At 44.9% G+C, this 27,539-nt stretch overlaps 2 protein-coding genes and 1 long non-coding RNA gene across 6 annotated transcripts in view; 1 reads left to right on the top strand and 2 right to left on the bottom strand.

Annotated features, from left to right (window-relative positions):
- The window catches only part of LOC139626259 (uncharacterized), a 47,491-nt gene extending 40,970 nt beyond the window's left edge, over positions 1-6,521 (bottom strand). For all 3 annotated transcript variants that reach the window (XR_011692176.1, XR_011692178.1, XR_011692177.1), the window contains exons 1-2: positions 5,157-6,521; positions 4,242-4,479 (exon numbers count right to left, since the gene is read on the bottom strand). This is a non-coding gene — a long non-coding RNA (uncharacterized lncRNA). The remainder of the gene's footprint in view (positions 1-4,241; positions 4,480-5,156) is intronic.
- igfbp3 (insulin-like growth factor binding protein 3) lies at positions 152-20,872 on the top strand. Its single transcript, XM_071486534.1, has 4 exons — positions 152-807; positions 4,256-4,506; positions 6,535-6,654; positions 16,535-20,872. Exons 1-4 carry the CDS (start codon positions 444-446, stop codon positions 16,658-16,660), a joined length of 861 nt encoding a protein of 286 aa, XP_071342635.1. The 5' UTR covers positions 152-443; the 3' UTR covers positions 16,661-20,872.
- Positions 20,873-22,389: 1,517 nt separating this feature from the next.
- Positions 22,390-24,333, bottom strand: igfbp1a (insulin-like growth factor binding protein 1a). Of its 2 annotated transcripts, none has more exons than XM_071486536.1 (4): positions 23,764-24,333; positions 23,406-23,575; positions 22,975-23,103; positions 22,390-22,689 (listed from the first exon to the last, which is right to left on the bottom strand). In XM_071486536.1, exons 1-4 carry the CDS (start codon positions 24,134-24,136, stop codon positions 22,579-22,581), a joined length of 783 nt encoding a protein of 260 aa, XP_071342637.1. In that variant the 5' UTR covers positions 24,137-24,333; the 3' UTR covers positions 22,390-22,578. The 2 variants fall into 2 exon arrangements, with proteins under 2 accessions (XP_071342637.1, XP_071342636.1); XM_071486535.1 differs by having other exon boundaries at positions 22,975-23,106; positions 23,764-24,330.
- Positions 24,334-27,539: the final 3,206 nt, after the last annotated feature.

The raw sequence follows: 27,539 nt of genomic DNA on the forward strand, positions 1-27,539 counted from the left end.
CAACTCCTCTCAGCTACATGCCATCTACAGCTCACATAACTTGCCTGTCTGGTGACAAGAGGCCAAATTTCAAGATGGAAACAAACACCTTTTGCTTTTTTTTTTTTTTTTTTTTTTTTTTTAAGAACAGGTTGAGCACAAAACGCGCTGCAGATGAACAGTCCTGTGTAAATGATTATAAGTGATTAAAAGAGTGCAGTGTGGGAGCAGCTCTCTCCTCGGCCTGGATGTAGCGGTCCCTCATATCGGGGCTCTCCGTTTACATTATTCATACGGAGGGGTGTGACTTGTTGGCTCTTTTTTCCGCCTATATAAAACCAGAAGTTCGCGTAAAAGAAAATACAGATGGAGAAGGCTAGCCGGCTCGCTGTGTCACAGAGAGTCCCCTTAAGCCTACGTGACAACTCACATACTGTCCCTTTGTGACCAGCTTAATCGCCAGAATGCCCGGTCTGTGTATGCTTTGTCTCGCCGCCGCGCTGGCTGCGGTCGCCCGGCTCGTCGGCACTGTGGGGCCGGTGGTCCGCTGCGAGCCGTGCGACGCCGGGGCGCTCCTGCAGTGCAAGCCCCTGCCGAAGGACTGCGCGGAGCGGGTCAGGGAGCCCGGCTGCGGCTGCTGCACGACGTGCGCCCTCGGCGAGGGACAGGCGTGTGGAGTGTACACGGCGCGCTGCGGCTCCGGCTTGACCTGCCAGCACCAGCCGGGGGAGAGCCGACCCCTGCAAGCTCTGCTGGAGGGACGGGGAGTGTGCTCCAGCGCTCCGTCCAAAAGACTCAACAGCATTCTCATACCGGCTCAAAAACAAGGTAAACAGCGATGTTTATATCTGTGAGTTTTGTTGTTTATTGCTGCTTTTGTGCGAGTCTCTCTCTGTGTGTGTGTGTGTGTTGTTATTTGGTGGATTTGACAGGCGCTCTCCCCATGAGGTGGTGCTCTGCTGACCAGCTCTGGGGAGTTCCCTGATCATGGAAACACCGATTCGTGCGCTGTGCAGATAGTGGATGAGATAAAGGTGCTTAAACTGATCTACTTAAGATACGAGGCTCAAGGAAACATGAAGGAAACGTCTTGTTTGGAGCTGTTCTGCAGCCTCGCACAGTGTCAAACGCCAGTCCTGGCCGTGGGGTTGTAGGGGGGAGGTTTGACATTGCACAGTGATGTGCTGGTCTGGGGTTAAACAAAATCCCATAGGCTCCAGAAAGTTTTGGAGGATAACAGCAGCTATGAGCTATTGGAGGTTAAAGCAGCAATTGGTCGTTGCTTTCCCAGCAGGTGGCCACTCTGCAGCAACATGCAAAATAAAATCAAGAGATTGTCGTTTGGGATGTGCACACTGTTTGTTTTAAGAAAGGGTAACACTGCTCAGTCTCTTTTTCTTCCTAACACACACACACACACACACACTCAGCCTGGCTCCCTCAAACCAATAGTTAAGGAATGCCACATACATACTGTAAGTATACAGTATTTAGCTGAGGCTGAGCGTGGACCATGTCCTTGTCTTCTGTAATGTCCTTATTTTCCTTCAAGTAAAGCTCATGGATTTTTTGTGCGCAGCATGAAAATATGTGCTGCAGCTTTCCCGCTCCATGTGGGCCGAAACATCTCAGCTGTGTGGTAAAGGGAGGGGGGCATTTCTCTGAGGTCTCCATAAACAACCAACACGCACTTAAACACAGAACCAGAGCCCGTTATTAATGACTTGACTTTATATTTGCCTCTGTGCATGCTCGAGTAATACTGGGAGACCTCGTGTTCCCGGTGTCTCATGTGAACGGATGCCTGCTGCTCACACTGGTGAGACGGCACACATGCCACCTGGGCGTGAATACACACAGTTGTGTGTTTTGGGCACTGCTGACGTCAGGCCTCCAGGAGCCTCTCTGTGTGTTTTCTTCTTTACGGTTATTTGGTTTGGCCACAGTAATGTGTGGTGTGCAAGCACTCAGCTGTCACATTGTCATGCATAAATACACACATGCATGGATCCAACAACATGCATACACACGCCAGCTTCCACAAACTGTTTCACTTGTCTTACTTTTTAATTTCCTGTCATTTAGTCTGAATATTTCGCTCTTTGCCTCTCTGTCATTTCATATCTGTTTCTCACTATCTGCAGCCTCTGATTTAAGACAAAAATCACACTATTTCTTACATGGAAGCAAAGAAATACATCTCATAGCACTTTCGAGGCCTGTGAGGCAGCACAGAATCAATTACAGCAGCGACACACATATCAATGCATGCTCAGCTACAGTATCTCCAATACTAGAGATGGAAAAGAAAAGGTGGGAACTGATCCCAAGCGCCCCTGTTGGTCATAGTGTATCACTGCACCGCCATCAGCCCCCAGCTCCAGAGCAGCCTCTCCTCCCAGACATTAACAAGCTCTCCTCACCGCAGTTTGTGCTGTTTACCCCCGTGCCATAATACAAACAAATTGCGTAATGTGTTTATCTAAAACACCCCAGACTTCCTAGAAAGGTTATATAAAAGTTTATATTGACAATAAAAATTAATGCTTGCAGGAATTTTAAACTGGGCTCAATATTTTTGTCCTTGGTTATGGACATTTCTGGGCATTTTTTAAGACTTCAGAAAACCATGTGGAGGCTGCGTGAGGTTAAAAAGCATCTGTTGCCTTCTGACTCTGTGTCGACGCAGTTGATTCTGTTGTTGACATCCATGTTATTATTCTGAGTTTTGGTGAGCCTGGGAGACTGCGGAGCCCCACCACGTCACTAATTGATCAGGTGGTCACGGAGAAAGGGTGGGCTGCCAGCCCGCCTGCCCACACGAGTTACACCCCTACATGCCCGCCCGCCGCCCTCACCGCAGCTCTCAAACACAAAATCTGCTTTGAGTTAACAGTTTAAAACTGTGTTTGGGTGTGTGCGAGACACTGCATGTGTGTTCCCATCGTCCCCCTGCCTCTTTGGGGACATCGGTTAGCGTCTTTGACTGTGGCCTTGTGGTGGTGTGGCAGACCAGCTGGCACATGGCGGGTAGTTTGGTCCTCTCCTGTATTAGGGAGGAGTGTTTGGAGCCCCCTCCTCTCTTCCTCTCGGTCAGATGGTCCCCGATTTGACAGGAATCTTTGCCAGCACCACAGGCTATTAATATATCTGTTCCCTTATCTCCCACTGTACCTCTTAACTGCCCTATCCTCCTCCTCCTTTAGCCCCAATCCCCTGTTCCCCACCCTACACATGTAAACACATACACACCATTTTCTGCTTCACAGCGTCCTTAAAAAGCCTTGTTTAGACTCAGCTCCTCTTTGTGACTCTATCTCTTGGTCGGCATGCTGTGGAAATTTGTGGATATGAAATCGTCATGTTTCTGTTTATTACTTGGCTTCATTTCTGGCTCCAAACAGCCCACAAGGCAATGAGCTAACTTTATTTTGTCTGTTTTAAACAGGCCTCTTTTCGGCAGTCTAGAAGTCTCTGCTGGATTAAGTGCAATAGAAGCAGGCATTCATCATTTTGTATCATGGTATTTTTTAAGAACTGCAAACTAAAAACAACTCTGTTATGAATTGTAGCTTCCGATTCAGACTTTAAGGGGGAAGTTCAGAGAAAAATAAATTACGATATTTACTAGACGAATCTCCAGTTTTGCATAACATACAGCTGTGAAAAAGTGTTATCGCACAATCTCATACTGAAAGCCTTCAGGGTGTTTAAAACCCACTTCAGTATTTGTGAAAAACAACAACAAATTGCAATTTTACAGCTTTTTCTGCATCAAAACCACATAAAATCAACAACACTTACACTTGTCAAACCTGGACCAGATTAACAAGAAGACTCTCAAATTTGTCAGGTCTGTACTTGATTTGTCAAAACAGGACTGGTGATTTCACTGATTTTCCTGCATTCAGAGCACATAAGACACTAGATAAGAGAATTTGAAGTCCCTGCAGTTTAGTCCTAATCCAGTCCAGATTTGACATGTGGAAGTGTAATGGTGTAATGTGGTTTCAATGCAGAAGAAGTTGTGAAATCACACTTTTTTTGTTCACAAAGCTAAAATTTAGCTTTCACAAATCTGTATGTGTGTTTTGAACAATTTTAAGGTTTTAAACATGATAAATAACAACTGGAAGTGGCACAAAAACTTAAAATGAGCCATTTCATCATTAATCTTACCCAAATCGAAAGCTACGGCTGAGACGCCATTATTTATCATCTGTCAGTCAGTCTGAAACATATGAAAACTGTGATCACCTTACCTTTACCTGCACAGAAAATGGTGGAAACCGGGTAGAAGAAGGTTGTGCCAATGTGACCCAGACGATGACAGTGTTGCCCGGCGTGGCAACGGTGAAGGGCGGTCACAGCCGAGGGTCGATGGACACCAGGCCTACGCTGCACAACAAACTGATCCAGAAAGATCAGAACAAGAAGACGCAGAGCTACAAGGTGGAATCGGTGTCAGGAGGAGCCAATATGGACATGCACAACTTCTCCCTGGAGAGCAAGAGGGAGACTGAGTATGTAAGTCACACCCAGAGGCAATGAGGGGTCTGATTTAACTTGCTGCCTTGATGGAACAACAGTAATGACAGAGGTTCACAGGAACAGTAGATGGTAGAAAACTTCACATTTATGTTTGATATTACACACTGTCCCTCACAAATAAACACACAACATAAAATAAATGACCATCTCTCTGTAAAAATGATGTCATGAGTGGCTGTAAAATGTTAGCTTGCTAGCTTGTTAGCTCTCAAGCTCTTGAGCTAGCTAGAGCGCTAACTAGCTAGCTACTGTATTTTGTAAGCAAAATTTACCTTTACACAAATTTAAATTTGATTGTGTTGGCCAAAACAGAAATCATGAACAGCACACACTCACTCCATGAAAGGAAGAGTCTGTCATGAAGAGGCTGAGGACTGTTAGCATCAAGTTGCTACGTTTTTTTTTTTTTGTTTGTTTGCTTGTTTGTTTTTTGCTAGCTAGTTAGCTTAGTAGCTAATTTATAGCCTACTGTGTATACAGTAATTAAATCTGGACAAATTCAGATTTGATATGAATAGTGTTTGCCCAGACATCATGAACTACACATAATTGGTGAAAAAAAAAGTTGCTATGAGCTGCTGGAAACTGCTAGCTAGGTAGCTTTCTGGCTAACTTCTGGTATTTACCTTTTGATGAGTTGTGTTTTGGTATCCAGGTTTTAGCCTTTCAAAAGCTGCAGTGAGCTGTTCTGGCTTCAAGTACTCAGTCCAGCACAGAAAATGTGTACTTGTGAGGAAAGTGTGACGCTGCCAGTATAAGACTGAACAATGACCACAGGCTGCAGGATTTGATGGTCCTGTGAAACCATCACCAAATCAGAAACACCTTCTTAAAGGTATCTGGTGGAGTTTTATTAATAATGTTTTACTTTCATTACTTCACACCAAGTTACACTGTGCATGTCCTCAAGGCTTAACAAATAGAACATTTGCAAAGCCTTGTTTATTACTACCTATTTTATTATTTCTTTATTCTCTCATTACTGTGTTGATAGACCAACTATACTGTATGCCATGGAGAACCTGCAGGTTTTCTTTTTTATGTTTTTTGGTCATTTTAAACCTTTTTAGAGAGCTAATAGAAGAGGAATGACAGGAAATCAGAGGAAGGTGAATAAGTCTGCTGATATTATTTTAATTTTAACTCACGATAGTCTCTGATTAGCACTCCTAATGTAGGGGTAGCTCGTCAGTAAAATCACCTTCTGATGTACTTTGTTGGAATTAAACTCTGCAGAATAGTGGCTCTCCATAGTGCATGGCTGGCCACCCTGGCCCCGTGCTGTTGACAAAAATGCATATTGCTGTCAACCCATAGTAGGTGGTATGCATGTGCGGCCTCATGCATGTGCAGGAAAAACACAAGATACAAACAAAATGGGGAATCTCTCAGCAAAATATTGCTCTACAGAGCAATTTGTGGTCAGAAACTCCACCAGTTTCCTTTAGGCTATCTACTGTCATTTGAACATGATTTTTTTTTAATTACACACTCTCAAACATTCTGTAAGAAAGGTACCACTTTTTTCAGAAAGATGACGTCTCATTTTGGGACTAAAACTCTTCAATCTGGACCAAACAGTGGCTTCATCACTGCAGCCCAGACAGGCATTGTCCAGATTTAATGTTCAGTTGAAAATCAAAAAGTTTCCACAAACGCTAAATACATCAGACTGAAGTTTGGGGATATTTGCATAAATTTTATTTGGTGTGATGTTGCAGCCATAAAAGTTATTGTTATCCTCAGTTCTGATCTAAATAAGCATGATATAACTTAAAGGGTGTGTTTGAACTGGCACATTTTGAATATATGTGATCATAAAGTGTGGGAATGTCATTTTGTAACTACTTAGGTGGAATGTTAATGGGACACTTGGTGCAGGAGGTTTTATACTGTGATGCTCATAAACTGCATCAACACTTCTCATGTTCTTCATGTTCTGTGATTGTGTAAGGATGAGTGTGTAATACTGGTGTTGCTGGGGTGTGTTTGCCGTGTTGCTAGGGGCCGTGCCGGCGGGAGATGGAGAGCATCCTGAACAGTCTTAAAATCAGCAATGTGCTCAACCCGAGAGGCTTTCGCATACCCAACTGTGACAGAAAGGGCTTCTACAAGAAAAAACAGGTGAATGGCTCTCCCTGCTGTCTCTTTCTCTTACACACTGTCTCTCTTTCTCACAAACACACACACACACTTAAACATACACACACCTGTGGCCATGCAAATAGACCCACCGCATGCCTGAACACTTCCAAAGAATCCTCCCGGACTCATCCCACCCACCCACGCCTACACAATCCCCTTTTTTGTGCAGCTCAGGTTGCCTTGACAGCCACATCAACACTATATTATCAGAATGGCTAATAACCATGTATTACTCCAGTAAATGCACTGCAGCCGTCTGACTCATGCCTCACAGGAAATGAAGTCGGTCAGGTGTGTTTGTGGGTGTGTGGTGTGGGAGAGTGTGGGGGGTAGGGATGTAAGAATGTGGTCTGGGAGTGTGTGTGGCACAGTAGATGTGGCGGCAGGGGAGTGTATGTATGGCGCTTGTTTGATGGCGGTAGTTTTGGTGAGGGTGTGTAGGTGTGGGGTGCTGTTGGTGAGGTAAAAAAAACAAACATGCTGTCACTGGTTTAGTTTTTCTTGTCCGTGGTGCAGCCGACTCAGGCCACCCATAGCCTGCTCAAAAAAAAAAAAAAAAATGAGGAAGCTGAAATTTGTTGGAATAGTTTGGTGGGTGACATGTGCTGACCTGAGGGGAGGAGGGGCGAGACGGGAAGGTACCTGATGGATGAGAGGGAGGGTGGGGGTGTGGGGTGTGGGGGGGATTATTTCTGAGAGAGACATACAGCATGTCAAATAAATACCACCATCTCATTTCCTGAAGTTGGGAGCCTTATCGGAGGGATTCCGCAGAGCTAGAGCCCATTCTGAGAAACGCATGAGTCACCAAAAAAACCCCACAAGCACCATGAGTCAGAGACCAACTTGAGCCATAACAGACACACACACACACACACACACACACACACACACACACACAGAGAGAGAGAGAGAGAGAATAAAATCATCCTCTCAGATTCTTACCTCACTCTTTCCCCAAAGTCGCCAAAGTGTGGTTTCATTGTTACTTTATTAAAATCAGACTCATCCTTGTTCTTTCCCTGGATTTCATCAACAAATGTCTCCCAGGAAAGTGTCAGTTCTGGTTCTAAGTGTGTGTGTGCATGTGTGTGTTTGATTGTGTGTGTGTGTGTATGCAGCAGCGTGCCAGCCCTTGTCACCCTTTTCTCAGAGGGCCACTGGGGTGCGGGGTGTTGTGTTAAATCCATCTGAGGGGATGTGCCTTCACGGTGTGTTGCAGAGATTTATGACCGGAAACACAGCGAAGAGGAGACCGTGTGAACCGTCTAGGGTGACAATACTGTGAAAAGAAGGGAGCAAGCGTGGGGGGAGGAGGCGGGAGGGAAGGAGGTGGTGGTGGAGGGGTGAAGGACTGAGCAGAGGAAAAAAGAAAAAAGGGGCATAACCATACACATGATACACAAGCTGCCTCGGTATCTTCAAGCAGATTCTCCAGCCAAAATCTTTTAATATCATATTGAGGAACTGTTGAAAGGTGGATGATGGTTAAAGCTGCTAGTTTCATCTTTCATGTGGACCTTTACCACCAAATAGTACCAGGAAGTGACTGGGAACTAACTCCTTTTCAACCAAGAGGTTCCAGAAACTAAAGGTCAACAGAAACTAAACGAGGAACTAAAATACTCAGGAACATTGTGCTTTGCTGTTGTGAGGATGGAGAGATTGGATTACAGTTTTCACACATGAAGAATCACTACATACAGTCGAAAAAAAGTTCCTCTAGTACATTTTTGGGGGGTTTGGGTGTAAACTGCTTCTTGAAAGCTGGAAAAATTAGTTGTTGTTTTGTTTGAGTGGTTATTTTTCTTAACTCAATTACTGAATGTCAAATTTCATTTTAGCTCCTCTTTGCTCGGTAAATCTGTTTTTTATTTTTACTAACATGAAAAAAATCCCCAGTTCTTCCCTGTTCTGAGTATTGATTATAACTGCAGCCAGTTCCTATTTGCACTTGGACAGAAGTTGCAGTTGCAGTTGTGTTGGATCAGTAAGTGATGTTCAATAACATACTCCTCCCCCCGTAGTGGAACTTTTGGATGCTACCAGTAAGTCTTGCTTCCAGAGTGGGGACTTTTTGGCGGGTAGGGCCTGAAACTGGAAAGAGGTCCATGTGGTTGAAATGCAGGGAAAGAGCCAGAGCTCCTGAAAGGGTTTCTGGGTTCCTGGAAAAGTCCCTGCTGCTGAACTGAGAACTGAAACTATGTGGTCAGATTAGATTCATGTGGGTCACAATGGAGAGGTTTACACAACCAAAGAGAAGAATCAAAACAACAATAGAAATTTCTGAATCTAATTCACTTCCTCACTGTTCGCTCCACACACTGTGCTCCATGTGTTGCAGCCATTTCTCTGTCAAAATATGGCTGCACACACTGTAGCTGTCTTTATCAATTATCACTTGTGACTGTGTTCAAGCTGCTTCCAACTGTGCAAGCTACAGAAACACTGTTTGACCATATTTTGGCTTAAAAGGAATTCATTCGTTCATATAATGTGTCATCTGAAGGCGTCTGCAGGGAAAAGTTGTCAATAGCTCGAAGGTGCAGCAAACAGCCTGCTGTCGTGGTTGAAATGGGGGGTGCACTTATATCTACATCTTTCCCCTTGCACAAGAAAAAAAGTGGAACTCCTGCACACTTTTCTCGCCTTTACTCACGTGGCCGACACGAATGTCGGTTAGGCAAAGTTACAGAAACTGTAAACTGTAAAAGCAGATGGACAATACAGAAGTGCATTATGCTGCAGGAATGTTTTAATCCCCTCTCAATACTTGTTGCTATAGGAATCCATGGTAATGGTAATGGTAACATGAATTCAGTCTCATTACACCCTCTATGAACCGTAGCTACTTTTACAACCTACATTGGTTGAGCTTTGACATGAGATACAATAGATTTGGGGTAAAATAGTATTTTATGGGTCAAATATCATGAGTAAAAAGCTTGTGTGTGTGTGTGTGTGTGTGTGTGTGTGTGTGTGTGTGTGTGTATGTTGTGGGTAATACGAGGAGAAGTTTGAGCAGTGTTAGCCCGACCTCCGACTACAGAGAAACCTATTTTTAGCAGCAGTTATATGAATTGGCTCAGTATCCCAGTTCAGGCCGTGCATGCCCAACACTGACCCACTCATTACACCCATCAAAGTCTCACTCTCTCACTGTCACTCTCACACTCTTCTTTTCATCATATCACCCACCCATCATTACCCCCATTGTGCCCTGCCTACAGTCGTCCACTCGTCTTTTGTCCTGGCTGCTCGCTCCATCATTCTGTCCATCCTGCTCTTCCGCCCACCTGGCTTTTCCTTCCTTGTTTGGCCAGGAATCACCCAGCAGAGGGTTGTGAATGGGACGACAGTGTCTGCGTCTGTCTGTGTACTCTTTCAGAGTTTAGTGTGTATGTGTTGAGAGGAGGAGGAGGAGGAGGAGGAGGAGGAAGAGGCAGTGGGTTAAGGATGTGAGCCAGGTGCCTGTGTACCCTCCTCCCCCCCTCCCTCCCTCCCTGGGTCCTGACGTTGCCAGGCCCATAAGGGCTGACTTATTGAGCGTGACTCAGAAGGATCTGTGGAAACGTACACACCGACCACAATGGCTTTATAATAACTGGCCAACCTTCGGGGACCCAGACAGCTATTTTCACTCCGTCTCTCTCCCTCGTTCTGTTCCCTCCCTGGATTTCTAATCCATCCCTTCTTCCTCCTCACTGGGGGATATGGAGTCATTATTTTGGCCACAGCTGTTGCATTATATGTAGGGCAGAGTCATTCTTTTCAGTATTAGTGTCAATAAGACACCTGAGTTTTGGCACTGATAACAAAAAATATACTTTTTCAACACTGTGGTTTGAGAATACAAACACATTTTCTACAGAATTCTTTTTTTCATTTTGCAAATTTTTACACCATCAGTACTTGATGTGTTAACAGGAGCAGCTGTGCAAAGACAAAAAATTGTGGTGAATATCAAAGGATAAGTCAGTAAAAACCTCCTGTGTGCGCAGTCCCGTTCAGTTCTGTTCCATATTTTTATGGACAAATTTCATTGTAAACCCAAAAGGTATCAAAGTTTGATATCCAACCATGATAATGTTTAAAGCTCCAACTAATATAGCTATTTATCAATAAAAACACACACCAAATTTTTGGTTTGCAAATCCCAGACCTTAAGATTTCTCTTTCTTGTCTTCCTAGCAGTTGAAAAACCCAAATGTTTTTTTTACAGTGATTTGGAGGAAAGCATTTGGACTAGAAAAGCTTTAACATGCAAACATTGTATAATATGTAGTTTCAGTTTATAAATGATCTGTCAGATTTGTCACTGATCAATTTTCTGTTAGAAAATAAAGAAATAAGGTGTAATTAAGTCTGTTAGAGAGTAAATATTTAACGATTCTCTTCCTCCCCTCATGTCACATTGTCTGTCTTCACCACATCCAGTCGTTACTTACAGTACATTGATCTCACCTGGTCCAGTCTGTACATGTTCATATTGAGGCTCCTGTTATAAAGTTTGTGTGGCTCCATTCTTCTAAAACAAACACAAATTATTCCCGAGTTGAATTCACTCAAACTGTCATTAAACTATTTTTTTAGAAAAAGTAATATCCTGCAGCTGCTCCCAGTGCACTTGCAAACACACCCACAGATGCACCCTCTTTTACACAAATACATATATATGCACCCCTATACACACACACACACACACCCATTGCATTTTATGAGCTTGTGTTTATCCTGTGGTCAGACCAGGCTCTTTTTAATGTCCATGAAGCCCAGCGGCGCTGCTATTAGCTATAAAGACCGCCATCACAAGAGCACGCATTCATACGCACAACACACATGTATGCACACCCCATAAAGGTGGCATTATGAACGCGTGGGGTGGATGAAATGGGCTTTTTTAGTGGCAGCCATGTGGACCATGCAGGGCCAGTGCCGGGGCTGAGAGGTTTAGGATATAGGGCAGGAGGTCTGGGCTGACTCTGTGGTTCAGGATGCTGGGATCAGTCAGCATGTTTAAAGAGTGCTCTTCCAAAAACCTGTGCTCTGAGTTTGTAAGTTTGAAGGTGCACAGAAAAGTTTGTGGCCTGCTCCTTCATGCAGGATGACAACTACAGTCAGCTTGGATTTAAGATCAATACAGGTCGATGCAGCTTAGCTTAGTTGCAGGAAACAGTGATGGCGAAAAGAAAAACCAGAGATTTCTTTGCTCGGACTGACGCTGAGGTGGAGCTGGTACTGAAGGTAACGTGAATAGTCGGAAGTAAACATGGGTATCAGCAGTTTTCAAAGTAAAACGTTTCCAAAAGTCTCTGTTTTGGGGGCACAAAAACCCAGAGTAGTCTGGAGGCCGAAATATATTAGAAATATATTAGTGTGGATGTTGTCTAAAGTTCAGCCAAAGCTAATATGAGACATCACTTTCAGTCTTGTTGCTGTCTTCCAAACTTAAGGTCTTTATATTCTCAGGGATTCCGACCACATGTCCACCTCATTTGTCAAACTGAGACTTTTGAAGCTTCAAATTGGCTTCAGCTGAACTTTAGAAATCATATTTGCACAGAGGGAAATGCTGCGTTCATGTGCTCCTCAGATGGTCTAATTTCACATGCTGGGAAGTCATTCTTCTGACTTAAGTGTGTTCATGTGCCTTTGAGTCAGAATGTGGAAACAACATGGACGCTACAAAGAAGACGGGCTGTATGTTATTGCTCAACATGTTGAAAGCTGTTTCCAGTATTTGTATCATTTATTATCTGGTTTACTGCTAATTAATAACTTCTCTATGTGGACACCAAGTAATGACTACAAGCTAAAACCATATTGCAAATGAAATTTTAGCAAAAACTTGACAGGGAACACGTGAATTTGAAACAATAATCAAAAGCTTATCACCATCAACTAAACATTTATATTTTTCCGCTATGTTTGTGCGTATATGACGTCAACAACTCGAATTTCTGAATTGCTGACTTGTGGGGGCATTCAGGTAAATTTCTCCAGTCGGAAACAAATTTTTCCAGTTACCGTTTGAATGCAGAGAAGATTTTGTGGATTTAAATCCAAACAAGCTACAGAGTTTTCACTGCCACATTTCCAGGTTTACACCTTGAGTGCTCAAAGTTCCACGTTGCTCAGTGTAGAGATTACAAGACCTGATTACACCTTCTTAAAAGGACAAGAGTGTAATTGTGTAAAATGTGTGAAATTTCCACAACAAAAAGTGCAAACGCAGTGACTCTTGGTGTTCAGCTTCACTTCCACAAGTCCTCAAGTTTTCATTATGGAAGCTGTAAAGTGACGTCCAGTCCTCAGTGGAAGTTTGGCTTGTCCTACTGTGTGTGTGTGTGTGTGTGTGTGTGCACGCGTGCGTGGATTAAAGCAAGAAAGAAAGGATTGCTTGAGATGACTGCTAATAGTTCACAGATGAAAGAGAGACTGAACGGAAATTCAAAGGTAGCCAAGCAACAGGGGAATGCACACATGCACATTTTGCTCTTCCTCTCCCTTCCGCCTTTCCTTTGGCTTTTCAACCCTCCCATATACACACACACACTCACACACAGATACACACATACTCACACACACCAGGCTCATGCAGGACTCTATCATCATTAACCAGAGCAGAGGAACACAATGTTAAGCTCCTCTCCGCAGTCTCGTCCGCTAGGTCGGGGCTAAAATAGACGCTGGCCGCAGACTCAGACGATGGCACCGTGAGGGGGAATGGAGGGAGGAGAGGAGAGAGAGAGAGAGACAGAAAACAGAGTGAGACAGAAGAGAAGGAGGAGGAGGAAGAGGAGATGTAGGTAGGAGGAAAACTGAGTTCATCAGAAAAGAGTCCCTGGATGATGTTAGTGTGTGAGAACGGGGCGTGCTGGGCTGCGTACTTGCCCCAGACTGCTGCGGTAGTAGTTGGCGAGGTATTTTAATAGGCCTCTGTCTCTATAAAGCTGCCTTTGATCATGCACTCAGGCTGCACGTGGATGTTGACTACGCCGGAAACAGACACCTGGTCACACTCTAAAGCCTGTCTGTCTGTCTTCCTCGGTGTCGCTGCACAGCCGCCTACAATGCAGTCTGTAAGTATTAGGAGAGTTTTGTTCTGGCTCTGCACTCCTGGGTGTAGGAATTTAAATGAAACAATGACTTTGAGATTAAAGTGCTGATTTCAGCTTTAATTTGAGGGTGTTTACATCCACATCTGATAAGCTGTTTAGAAATTATAGCCCTTTTTTTCACAGGGTAAAAACTGCTACGAATCACCTAAGATGGGCATGCTCTCATTTCTTAATGGCAAAATGTCTCATTTGATAGTGGTCGAGTCAAGCCAACTAAAACTAGCTGTTTACCGTTTGGGAAACTGTGGTCAAACTTTACTACATTTTGGGAAATATATATCTTTAGTGAAGTGAACTATGTCTTAACAAACAACCGTGTGCGGTGGATAAACTGCGGTCGCAAAGTCACTGTAACAACAAGACTGTTGGAAGTCGCTGCTGCAGGCTGTTGTTGGCCAAGAAACTGTTACAGCACGCAACTCCCTGTAAAACCACAAATTATTGTATTTAAGCCTTTAAGCCTAGTGAAGGTTGGAGGTGTCGGTAGGTGTGTTTCTGCACCTTGGAAACAGCCAGGCTAACTGTTCCACCTTGCTTCCAGTCTCTATTCTAAGCTAGGCTAATCGTCTCCTGGCCATACTGAATGCACAGACATGAGAGTGATATCGATCTCCTTATCTAACTCCTGCAAAGAAAGTGAATAAACGACAGAAAGTGATGTTGAGTGATGGAAGGAGTCCAGCGCAGGTTTTAGATCCTCACCTGCAAATCACGTTTTTGTCGACCGTTTTTTAAATGCATCACGTAGAGTGCAGGATTTTTGACTGTACTTTTCCCGCTGTCCCTCGCACCCATTGCGTTTCAATAATCGCAATACCATTATTGTGGCAGATATTGTGCATGCGAATGAGTCATGTTTCCAGTTGCAATAGTGATTGTTGTATTGAATTTTCACTGAAAAAAGCTATAAAAATGCTGATAGTGCAATGTTCCTCTACCTGTGGAGATCATGATTTGTAGGCATCTCTGTGGCACCATGATGCTTCATTTACAGTCTGTTGTGACACATTTTAGCTGCAAACCTACCTTCCCTACCTTACCTATGAAAACACTGCAGCTCCTGTGATTTGGATATTACATTTGGCCAAATTGCAATTTTGATATTTCAATTAACTGTTCAGTCCTAATACAGTAGGAAAATGAAGCACACTTGTGAACTTGATCTCACAGAACTTACCCAAGTTAAAGGCAAAATGTCAAGCAGGTGATCATGTTGTCAGCAAAAATGTATTAAAAGTATAAAAGTATTTATTGTAACAAATGGTCTAAAATTTGCAAAATCACTGGTTTGAGTATGATGTTGATTTGAGTTTCATACCATACAGGAAAGAATGGAAGGCAGTGGATGGCAGAAAAGTGTGTTCATATTTGTAAAATGCCGCAGCTTTGTTTCCAGAGTGACTGTGACATAAAGTGTTAGCAGTTTGTAGTAAATGGGCTAAAATATGAAAAAGGAGGCATTTTAAACTCATAGTGATTGTGTCAGTCTCCTGGTGAACAGAAGCAAATGCCTAAACTGTATATATACACTGAAGGACTACATGACTGTACTGCGCTGCCAGAGAGACAGGCGTGTCTCCACTCTGGCTGCTCACCTTGCTGATCTGTCACCACCCCCCCAACCCCCCAGGGAGGAACTGATGGGTAGGAGGAGGATTATCCTGAGCCAGAGTTTAGCATGGCCTGGCTGATTGTGTCGTTTCATGTGAACCCCAAATGGAGCTCATAAAGTTGCCACTCTACAAAGCCCATCCCCCTGCGGGACATCTGATATTACTGCGTACATGCGTGTGAGCACATGTGTGGAGGCAGGTGGGGGGTACGCGTATGCAGTGCATGCGACTCGTTTTGTGTGCGCCTACACGTTTTCAAGATTGTGTGTTTATGTGCACACGCGCATGCTCTCTCGTGCACGCGCAGGCACATAATCAGCTCCAGATGATTTTGAGTGTCTGCCAGCTTCCCAGAATAGCAGCGCTGGTTTCCCTGCAGCCCTCCATCTGGCCTTGGCAAATATTTTAGCAACTCCATGTTTACCTTCACACTGCTTCACTCTCGTTCACTCAGAGCCTTCCTCATTCCCAGCCCCTCTCTATCAAAATGATCTGCTGTTTTAATCATTTACCCCCACTGGTCAGGAGCACGTAAGCCTGATAAATAAGCTGCTCCACAGCTCGTATATGGGACAAACTCAGCAGGACGCTGGCTGCATGTGGACGCCTGAACGAGGCCCCCCCCCCGCTCCGATCCTCTTTATCTCTAATAGTTTCAGCACAAAGACACATCAGAGCATTCCTGTCCGTGATCGATGAGATGTTTGTCTTATTAGAGTTCTGCTGAGGCATGACTTCCTGACAGGCGTCCAAACTCATGAAGCCAACAGAGAGATTGAGTGTTATTATAACACACACGTGCGCAGTGAAGGTGGTGTTGATAAAGCTGTGTCAGGATAATAATTCTTCACCCTGGAGATGTTAATCTGTTTTCACAATGTGTCTTAAAGTGATAAATCCCCCCCCCAGCCCCCCACCACCACCACTTTCCTGTCTTTTCCCTGCCTTCAGAGCCAGTCAGGTGATGTTGGTGCGTTGGTCCGTGCCCCGCTGGTGCCACCTGTCTGTGCAGTCCCTCTCGCTGGAGGCTGCACACGTTCATCTCTGCATTGCAAGCAAGTTCGGTAAAAGCAAACAAAGCTTTGCACACCATTAATTTTTTTTTTCCTCCACCTCTCTTTGCAGTGTCGTCCATCCAAAGGCAGGAGGCGGGGATACTGCTGGTGCGTGGACAAATACGGACAGCCTCTGCCCGGCTTGGATGGCAGGGAGCGGGGCGAGACGCAGTGCTACAACCTGGAGAGCAAGTGAGCGGACGGAGGGACGACGAGTGGACGGAGAGAGGAGGACAGCGAATAAAGGGGAGGGGGGAGAAGGGAGAAAGACAGAGAGAGAGGAAGGAAGAAAGAGAGCCTACTTTGCTCTTGCATGTAGTTTTATGTAAACATTTGAAGGAGCTCTGGACCTTTGATTTCAGGTCCCATTTCTGTCAGAGAGGGAGGGAGAGAACAAGGGGAGGGGAGGGGGGAAAGGGTGGAGCACAGCCTCGGCGACCGGCCAAGACTCCTGTCCATCACAGCTATCTGTCCTGTGCTTAGGGAACCTCTATCCTTTCTTTAAAAAAAAAAAAAAAAAAAAAAGCGATTAGGCTGAAAGCTGACAGAGGGGAAGAAAGAGAGAATCCTATCATCTGCACTATTCTTTTAGAGAGAGAGGAAGCAGGGACTTTTCCACTCACTTTAAAGAGGACTTTGTTTGTGACTGTGACCCCGAAAAACCACACCACCACCACCACCACCACCATTTCTCTGTGTGTGTCCGTCTGTGAGTGTGTGTGCTAACTGCGAGTCTGTGTGTGTGTCTTTATGTGTGGGCACCTGCGTGACGTAGCGTGTGCACAGCTGCATGTCTGTGCAACATGGCGACTGAGCGGGTGCTTTCTCTCCCAAAAGTGTTGATTTGTGTAAATACTGTATGTCACTAAGCTCAGTTTAGAGATGCCAGCCTGCCCGTCCCCAGCCCCTGCTCCATTAAACAATGCAGAAAAAAACAAACAAACAAAAAAAAAAAAGCTCTCTGGCTCAGGGTCCATTTTGAAGTGAAGGATTATGGGACAGCGGGGCTTTGATGTTTTATCCAGCATGATGGCCACCAAAAGGCCCCCGTGCTGCCTCTGGCTTCTCCCTCGCCCTGCTCTTGGGAAGGGAACAGAGTTACAGTGCCTTAAAAACCGACCTTTCCAAGCCTCCTCTCTCCTTCACCCTCTGTGGTCCTCAAGTAAAGCAACACCTCACTGAAAATCTACCCCCCACCAGAGTATCAAAATCTGTATCCCCAGGAAGGCTTGAAATGTACGTGGCTCCAGCTACAGCAGCTGTAGTTGGTGTGGATTCACAACAGCTACAAATTTTTTAAAAGGGCATGAAAACGTCCATATGTAATAACCCACTGTAATAATCCAGTGTAAAGTAACGATACTTCCAGCAAGTGTGGACGTGGACCGTGTGTATGTGCAGTAGCTCTGCTGTGTAGAAACATACTGAAGGGATGGATCAACTGGTTCCAGAGCTCTAATTTATTTCACTGGTTCAAATAGGTCTTGTTTTGTGCTCCTTTTTTAAAGAACGAGCCAATCAGAGCTTTGTGAGCTGGAATAGCAACAGCGTGGTTATCTTCCTGTGTCAGAGGTGTGAAGTTAAATGAGATGGACGCATCCCACAACCTACACTCCAACAATTTACAGAAGTAACAAGTTTTAGTAGCAGCAGATATATTTCTTCAGTTCATCCTGAAGAAGGCTTCCTTACGTCTGCCACCAGAGCGTCCATGAAACGAGAGCTTGGCTGCAAGCGTCACTTGCTACTAAAGCCCCTTTTCCTCTGGTCAAAAAACCCACTAAGATCCGCTAACATCTGGAAAACAGTGCAATTGACATTAACACCCGGGTCAAATGACTCTGCAGTACATGTAGGTATGAGCTCTGGCTCTGATTGGCTTTGATGTAAAGACAACACCCAGGTGAACGTGCTAATTTTCAGCCCTTTTCCATCTTTCAGAGCAGAGACACTGTAGACAGACCCAGCATGGGGCTGTTAAAGCAAAAACACCGCAGCTACACTGCGCTCAGGGATGAAAGATTGAGCTGCAGCCCCGAAATAAGTTTTAAAAACACACAATCACCGATCGAAGCGTCTCAGCTGGAGGCTCCGACACTTTTACAGGAGCTGCAACCCAGAGATGAACTACAGATCTGTTTTACCAGCCAGCAGCTCACGCTTTCCCCCTGCATCTGTGTGTGTGTGTGCTCTGTAACTGCATCTGCTCTCTGCAGTTGTGAGTCTCCCCCAGTGTAAAAGCAGCCTGTTTACCCGCATTTTAAAAAACCCGCTTATACCTGCTAGTATGATTAACAGGCGACCAGAATATAGCAAAATACACACATTTTGTCATCAATGTGGGTCGAGCTTTAGATTTTGAAGCTGTTTGACAGTGTTAGTTGTGTATTTGTCAGTTGTGAATATATGGAGCACACCAATCATGTTAACACACAGTGGAGAAATGAAAAGTTTCTATGGACATTTTAATATTTTTTCACGCCTCTGAGTTTTCAATTGAATCCACTCTAACTCCTGTGACTTCAAACTAACTACAGCTTTTCTGAGCCACTTTTCGAGCTGACAGGAGGCGGAACACAGGTTTTTAGTGTTGTATTATTTTGAGGAAGGAAAGTAGGAAACAGTTTGGCTAGATTAGTCTGTCCTCTGTCTCTTTCCCGCCCCCTGCTGTTCCTGTTCCTGTTCACGTCCTTGTCCCTGGTCCTGTGTGTCCAAGCACACTATAGCTCACACAAACTCCCCTCTCCCGTGTCCCCGCCCCGTCCTTGTCCCTTGTCCGTCACAAAGCTCCAGTGCTGAGGTCTCGCAGTCCTACATGTCTTTACCACCCCCCACCTCCCGTCTAAAACTTTGTCCTTGTCTGTGTCTCTGTGCCTAATCCTGTCTCAGCCTCCTACCCACTAACCCGAGCTGCCCCCCCCCACCCTCCCCAGCTCCAGGTCGTCTTCCTGTCAGTGGTGCAACCTGGTGTAGACTTGTTTCAGCGAGGCGAGCCCGGTGTGACCGTCTCACCCTGCGCGCAGGTGCCAGCTGCCCTTATGCTTCAAGCACAAGCACTTAAAGCACTTTAGCTGCACCGCTACTCGTCAGTGCATGCAGTTAAAGACAATTGGACCTATCTGCGTCTGCATACCTTTCCTTCGAGGTAATGTCAGATGAAACAGTGTGATACTGTAAGAAAACAATAATAACCTGAGAGGAAAAGAAAGAAAGAAAGTGAGAAAAAAAAACGAAGCTACACCAGGACTTCTGACAGCAAACTTAGCGAAACACCCCTCAGAAAATTTTCCATTCAATGCAACTATTTTCTTTTTTTTTTTGTTGTTGTTGTTTTTGTTACTTTGAAAAATGCTTGTATGATCGTATGCCAACAAATCTCCACAAGGTGGGCACAGCACCAAATATGCATTCACACAAGTGGTAGGGGGTCTGAGGGAGGAGGCGTGGTCCTCCCCGAGGAGCTTCCTGCCCGATGCTCTCCCACATCCTGTGTAAAGACTTGAAAAGTGGAGAGAGTGCCGACAAAGAATGCTAGCCCAGTAGCTCGGTAGCATGAAAATCGGCTGTACACTTCCTTTAATAGACAGCAACAACTTAACCAGCCTGTTGGTGCTATATCCCATCTATTCAAAGACTTGATGTAAGGGGAGGAACATACATACAAATATGTTTAAGCTATTCCCTCCCTGATATTTGTAAGTGTGTCTTTTTATATATATAATTATTATTATTATTTCCTGGCCAGCTACGTGTCTGACTAGACATCATGTACAGTACTTAAAAATAAAAATTATTTATCTAAGAAAGAATTATAAGCTGATCCAAACTAGGTTTTCTTATGAACAATTCAGTGACTCACCGATTGCACAGTAAAGTCTATATGATTCAGTGTATTTTGGGGAATATAATCACTAATGAATGTTATATTTTTTAAATGAACCTTTTCCTTCTGTTGCTCAGCAGTGTCATTTGTAAGCTCAGTGCCCAGCAGGCGAGCTTCAGCCTCGGGCAGAATCCGTGTCAGTCAGGCCACTCAGGTCTCTTCTGGTCATCTTAGTTCACTGCTTCTTAAGGCCAGTGAACCTCTCACCTCTCACCAAGTCGCTTCTCTCCATGCACACCCGGCCATCCCAGCCTCAGTCTGTTAGTGCAGAGCCAGGGTCACACTCCTGTAATAATGTCACTTTTTATTTTTTATTTTTCCCTGCTGGTCACGTTAAGAATCTCTCTGTTCACGGGTAAATGTGTTTTGTTTTTTTCATTTCAAGTTTATCCTTCAAAGAGTTATTTTGATTCAAGCTTTTCATGATACTAAACTAGAAATCACACAGAGAAAGGAAATGATTTTGATTCAAGATATAATTTGTATTTAATGTCTTTTTTTAAATAAAAAGTGAACACATTTTAAGATGCCGCCTCTGAGGTTTGTTTTTCGACTCTTTGCCGTGTCGTAGTTTTTGTATCACTGTGTTGTCACCGTCAGCAGCAGCTGATAATTCCATCATCCTCTCATCAGCTTCATTCCTGCAGGAAATCAACACATACATCTGCTCCCGTCGCAAGTCCTTGAATGCAATCAGGCTCCCCTCAGTCTTGGAATGTGTCAATAAGGATAAAGCGCAGGTTCAATTTGTAAAGAATAAAAATAAATCTGGTGGTGCCAGGCAGGCTGGCAGTGGGCACGAGAGGTTGAGGCGAATTCCTGTGCCCGACCAAGGCAAACAGAGCGCGGGTCAAAAGGCAGCGCAGAGCTGCGTGTCCCGGCGAAGCGTCTAAAGTTAGACAAGGACCTCCACTTTAGATCACCGTGATAACACTCTACACAAACACACTGAAAATAGAAAATGTGGTTCCGGGAGTGCATCTACACACACAGACTTTCACAATCACATCCTGATGAAACTGTTGTGATCCTCATGTTTTTGCCACCTGTGGGTAAAAAACAACCTTCCTGAGGTGACAGAGAGGCCAGAGGCACATAGCTGAGGTTAATGTTTTTATTAAATATATCACCTTTTTTTTCTTGCATTACATCTCAATTACAAAAGTGTACATACACACGAGTGAGCAGTTAGTCACTTTGGAATAGACTCACATTAACAACAATTGTCTCTCCAACAGCAGCATGTAGATAGAGCCGAGCGCGTCGTGGTTCACTGTGGGACTCGCTCTCTGTGGTCATGTGTTCTTGGTCAGAGAGAACGGCGACATGTACAGTCAGACAGCAAGTCTTTTCTTTGACAGATACATCAACACGACTGACAGCAGACACATAAATATCGGAGGTAGGTAAATGTAGAAATACCCGTCTGAGAGGCAGCACAGGGAGGCCCCTCCTGTCATGCGATCTGCAGCCCCATGGAACCATGGGAAATGTTTTCTGAGACTGTTTAAGGATTTTCAGACTGAGAGTTTTGCGTTCACTGACGAGATCTGATCATGTTTGACATCAGAAAATAGGAAGACAATAACAAACAAAACAAAAAAAACATAGTAAAAATAATAATAATAATAATAATAATGGCAACAATGTGAAAATTAATCATAAAAACATTTAGAAATTCTTCTAAATGACATTTGGTCACTCAGTGCTTTTGTTCTTGCTTGGTTTGTCCCAAACCAAACCTCCAGACAACTCCTTAAGGGTAGAGCAAGCTCAACTCAGCAGTGGAGTTACTCAGGGCCAAGATACATATATACACTTTTTACACACACAAAAATAATAATATAATAATAACAACAAGGCAAAAAAAATGATATAAATACTCAAGAAATAATTACAAATAACAAATAAAATGCAGTGAAATTGAAATAAATAAGGCTGAAGAGTAGAAGTAAATGCATCAATATTAAAATCTCCTTTTCAGAAAAACAAAAATAGATTTTTTTTACTCTTTGGGACGGGTGTTTGAAGGGGGGGCAGGGTGGGGGTGGGGGGTGGGGTGGGGTGGGGGGACCCACAGTCCCGCAATGACAGTGTACCTGAATTAAACACCACCATGGACAAGATCAATAAATAAACAGCTATCAAAAAGGAAAAATCAGTGGCTTGCTTCTTCTTTTGTGTGTGTGTGTGTGTGTGTGTGTGTGTGTGTGTGTGTGTGGTTGATCCCTTCAGGGGCACTCAGTGTCTGCAGGCAGGTCGGTCGAGCCTAAAATCTTCTTGCCGTTCCAGGAGTTCACACACCAGCATCGACCCCTCTGTCCATCCAGGGAGGATTCACACTGCGGGGGGGGGGGGGGGCAGAAATAATTTCATTTATTAACTGCTTTCATTTGCATTTAAGAGACACACGTGTACGGTCATGCCACACTCAGTGAGGTGACATCATGCTCAAACAAAACACACCCTGCGTGCAACACACACACAAACACACACACACTCTCAATCATTTCAAAGTTGTGGTTGACATAATCTTGGCTACACAACTTTGTTCATGCTGAGTGGAGTTATGAATCCAAACCCAACACACACACATGCTCAGAGCACATGTTGCAGGAGAAACCAACCTGTTTGGGTTTGTAAAGCCCGTTTTTGTCACAGTTGGGGAGGTAGAACCTGGTTAACTTGTCTCCTAACCTCTGCTGGGACTTGGCGATCTTGTCCAGGGCCCTCTGCAGCTCCAGGTGACAGGGCCCCTGCTGAAAGGACACAGGAGAGGGGAGGGTTAACTGAGGGGGAATAATAACCAACACTGCTTCACTGTCAGCAAACAAGGGGGCTGACATCAAACTGACATATAAAACTTGTAATAACAGGCGTCCCCCTCCCTCTCCAGGCTCTCCCTCATCATTTCAAACAGGACGTGAGCTCCCCCTGGTGGCGCGCCTGCCCTCCCCTCTGAGCGCCCCCACCCCCCAAAAAAAACTTTTAACAACATATTGCACTGAGGATTTCACACAATTCCCTCCGTGAGACTGATACTGTGTCCGCGTCTCACCTGCTCCATCAGCTTCCTGCGGATGGCGATGAGTTTGGCTTTCATGCTCTCCTGAGCGTCGGCTGCAGCCCTCGGGTCGTAGGGCTTACTGTGGCCGGGGAGGTAGTGGCTGTAGCCGGGGTCCGAGACCATGGCAGTGTTCTCCATCTCAGCCTCCGGCTCTGCCTGATCTGCAGGAGGAAAGTGGATCAGTGTGAAGCGGGCATGACTGCATGTGACTGGAAACGGCTTCAGATTTTAAAGGTCGAGTGTTTGGGGGGGTTGGAATAAAGCGCATTTGCTGGATGTGGTTGAAAAAAAATGATAATAAAAATAAAAAAATAAAATAGGTGCATAAATGTGGAGGTGATGGGCCTACCTTGAGTCTGGGGCTCGGGGGTCGGCTCCGGCTCAGGGGTCTGTGTGCACACGGCTTGTCCCTGGGTGAGGGAGTGCAGCGGCCGGAGGTCGCCGGGTCTCGGGGTGCACCTCAGCCCAGAGCCGCACGGCGCCGTGTAGATCCCGCACAGCTCCCCAGCCTTCAGGGCGCAGGCGAGGCAGCATCCACAGCCGGGCTCCCGCAGCACCTCGGCGCATCCGGGCGCCACCGCTGGACACTGGCTCATCTTCTCCGGAGTGCATGGGGCGCATCGGATCGGCTCTGGCCCCATCAGCGGGGACCCCAGCGTCCCTGTGGCCAGCACGGAGCACACCACTGCCACCACGACGTGCCGCACATACAATCCACCCATGGCAAATATAGTGAGCTGGAGACTAAATATAGAATATAAAATGTAGAGCAAGGTGGAGGAATGATCAAAGGAACAAGCCGGATTCCCACGGTTCCTGCTCAGTTGTGTCTTTCGTTTGATTTTGGGGGAAAATGTCTAACTGTGCCGTGCGCGCAGCCGTATTTATAGCCGGGTCCCCTGTGAGTGTTTGACGCATCAGCGTTATGAATGATTTCTGAAAAGAAGGTGTAATGATACGGTGGGCTCTGATTGGCCCGCCTATGTCCGGCCAGGCAGCTCATCTGAATACAACAGTCACGTCAATATTTATTTTGGAACAGGCAGTGCTTGCACGTATCGCTGACTAGTGACGACACCAGTGTTTGATGTTGCAATCAAGGACCCCTCCACCACCACCTCCACCACCTCCACCACCTTTTCTCACCCGGGTGCTACACCAAACTATACCCTACGTTTCCACACACCAGCGCCAGCACACAGGCTGCGGGTTGGGTTCTCCCTCTTTGTTTTCAGGAGTGGAGCTGACTTTAACCGGTGTCGGGGCTGAGGCGGCTCCTTGTTTGGTGCCCTGACACAAACGAGCTCCTCTCTCCAGAAACAACGTTGTCTATTCACGACTGTTTCCCATTAATTGCCCCTGCCCGAACTTCTTACACAACTTTGAGGAAAACTAATAATGAGCGCAAATTACGCACCGCCCACGCTGCGCGCAGAGAGCGTGGCCCCCCAGCGGCTCCGGTCCGACATGAGAAAGCATCCGTGCGTCTCAGGGGGAGAATAAATCCAACTTTCAGAAATAGCTGCGTAAATGAGGGTCACCGTTTACGCCAGTGAGTCACCGGCTCGGGACTCGGTGGCATGTGACCCCCCCTCTCTGTCCCCCCGGCTCTGGGCTCGGTCCAGGAGATGTCCCGTCGTAATTACCCGTTTCCTGGGATAATAATAGAGCGACGCTTTGAATGGGAGCAGCGCTGACATGACCACGGACACGTCCCTCACATCGCCACTCTCTGGAGGCTCCGGTGGTCCCACGGTGGACTACACGCACGTTTTGACGGCTTGCTGCAGGACATCGCAGCTGACCCCGGGCCGGCCTGTGATAATGTCCCCTCCATTAGCAAAAGGACTAAAAAATCTCAGTGCATGCCCCCATCACCCCCTCTTTATTATCACATCCCCCACCCCCGCTCGTCCATTGTCCGGTTTCAGTTAATTACCTCCTCACTTTGACTTTCGCTGATGCAACGGGCGGCATCAGTGCAACCGCCTGACAGGGTTGCATCATCTGTCAACTGGTGTTACCGGTCACACCTGACGCCCAGACTTGTATTTCTCAAAGCCCCGGGCTAAATAAAGCTTTTAGTGCAATCTGATGTGGCGTGAGAGGGTTTTCTAGACCCCCACCCCCCCTCACCTCACCCCCCCCCCCCCCCCCCTTGACACGCACAAACCCTTATCTATATGTTCAGTCCAATTAAACACCTATAGTGCAAGTAACAGTGGAGGAAAGTAATTAAGTACATTTACTCAAGTACTGTATTTAACCTGAGTATTTCTCCACATCATACTGCAGGTCTGCTTCTAACTGAGAGGAAATATTTCATTCACATCACTTGTTACTTCGCAGATAATGATTTTAATTAAAAATGTTTAATCAGCTAATTAAACATGATTGAATTACCTGAGGATATAATAAGTAGTTCAAACTGGCTCCATTCTGACAGAATGCTGCTTCGCTGTTAATGCACCAATAATAATGATCAGTATATTTAATAATGTAACACTCTAAAAGAAGTGGATCTGTGTCACATGTACTATTACATTTAAGCAAGCTACACTTTGCTGGTGGTATAACTACTGTATAGACTCTCAGGTGGCTTATCAATGCACATAATCAATTTCTTTACAGAACCTTTATAGAGCTCAGATAATGCAGTAGTAGTAGTAGTACAGTAGAAAGTACATTAGTGTACACCTGTGATGTAGAAGTACACAGCTCAGGTGAGGTAAAACTACCTTAAAGTTGTACGTATGCACAGTCCTTCAGTAAATGTACTTAGTTACTTTCCAGCAGGGGACAGTCTGCACACTGCATACTTTTACCTGGTAAATACATAGATACATACTGCTGATAGTACTGTGTAATTTTACACTGTGTTTTTACTGCTTTAACTTAAGGGAAGAATCCATGTGCTTCTTCCACCACTGGATAGAACTAAGTAAATGCTATAAGGGCTAATCTGTCTTTTCTTTCTTATTTTGTCAGTGACAGAGGAAAACTGACGCGACCCAAATGTTTAGAAAACTTTAGATAACTTAGATTTGGTTGTTTAGTGTTAATATGTGTTTTGAACAACCTGGCACTTGTATCTTAAGCCCTGATATAATTTCTCCCTTTTATTTCCCCTTAAGTAGCTTAAAGGTTCCTCTTGTTCCTCACTGCCTGACAGTATCGTACTCAGTATATTCTGTATGACCTTGCTCCAGCTCTTCATTGAGGTTATACGTTGTTTACAGTGAGTGAAATATTCAAACCCACTCTCTGTATTTTTACCATTCCATCAAATGCAAATATTTTGTGCATAATCTTATATACAAAAAAACTGGACCTGATGTGCTGTATTTGATTTGAAGTAAAGCTCAGTGGCTTAGAACAAAGTTTGGCTGCACGTCACGAGTTTGTGACGACTGTGGGTCAGTGACGGAAAGAGGCTGCATTTCTATCAATAAAACATGATGTGCGCTCATGTGCAGTCGATACAGTACAGGATGTCCAAATGTTTGTTTTTTCTCACTCTCACTGAACAGGAAGTCCTTCAATGCACAACTGAACAGCCCCATTCAATTTACTCCAGGGGAAAGTCGTTCACTCAAGTACTGTACCTCAGTTCATTTCACTAAAATACTCCATTACATCTTAAGATGGATGGAAACCACTAATCCACTGAATTTATTGACAGTTGCATGTAGTGACATTGCATTCCAGGTTGTGATTTTACATTAAAATAATATACATACAAATATCTATTTATGATGTTAGAATTAAGAAGAATAAAGGAGAAATAAAGGGTAAGGTTAAAATTAGACCAGCTACCACACTGAATCATGTTTGCTTCTGGTTAAAGGTCCCACACAGTCTAAAGGTAGATGTCCATGTGTTTGTGATTATAAAGCAGCTCTAGGTTCTATATTAATACTGTGAAAGTATCGAAGCCTCAGTCCACAGAGAAATGCGCACAGCCTGTATTCAGACACTGAGCCTTAAAACCAGCCGTCAGGACTTCTGGAACTTTGTGATGTCACAACAAAGCAGTCACAAGTCTCAGCCATGCTCCAAGCCCCGCCCACCTGGACCCAACGTCCAATCTTGCGGGATTTGGTTTTTCTCAGTGTTTACCTGAAC

Source organism: Trachinotus anak, unplaced genomic scaffold (genome assembly GCF_046630095.1).
Source record: "Trachinotus anak isolate AG129_WGS33_773 ecotype Australia unplaced genomic scaffold, CSIRO_AGI_Tana_v1 ptg000010l, whole genome shotgun sequence".
In the NCBI taxonomy this organism is placed as follows: Eukaryota; Metazoa; Chordata; class Actinopteri; order Carangiformes; family Carangidae; genus Trachinotus; species Trachinotus anak.

Coding starts and splice junctions, on each gene's coding strand:
- igfbp3 (XM_071486534.1), top strand. CDS start 444: ATGCCCGGTCTGTGTATGCTTTGTCTCGCCGCCGCGCTGGCTGCGGTC. Junction 4,507..6,534: donor GCAAGAGGGAGACTGAGTAT/GTAAGTCACACC, acceptor CCGTGTTGCTAG/GGGCCGTGCCGGCGGGAGAT. Junction 6,655..16,534: donor GCTTCTACAAGAAAAAACAG/GTGAATGGCTCT, acceptor CTCTCTTTGCAG/TGTCGTCCATCCAAAGGCAG.
- igfbp1a (XM_071486535.1), bottom strand. CDS start 24,136: ATGGGTGGATTGTATGTGCGGCACGTCGTGGTGGCAGTGGTGTGCTCC. Junction 23,576..23,763: donor CCCCGAGCCCCAGACTCAAG/GTAGGCCCATCA, acceptor TTCCTCCTGCAG/ATCAGGCAGAGCCGGAGGCT. Junction 23,107..23,405: donor GCAGGAAGCTGATGGAGCAG/GTGAGACGCGGA, acceptor GTGTCCTTTCAG/CAGGGGCCCTGTCACCTGGA.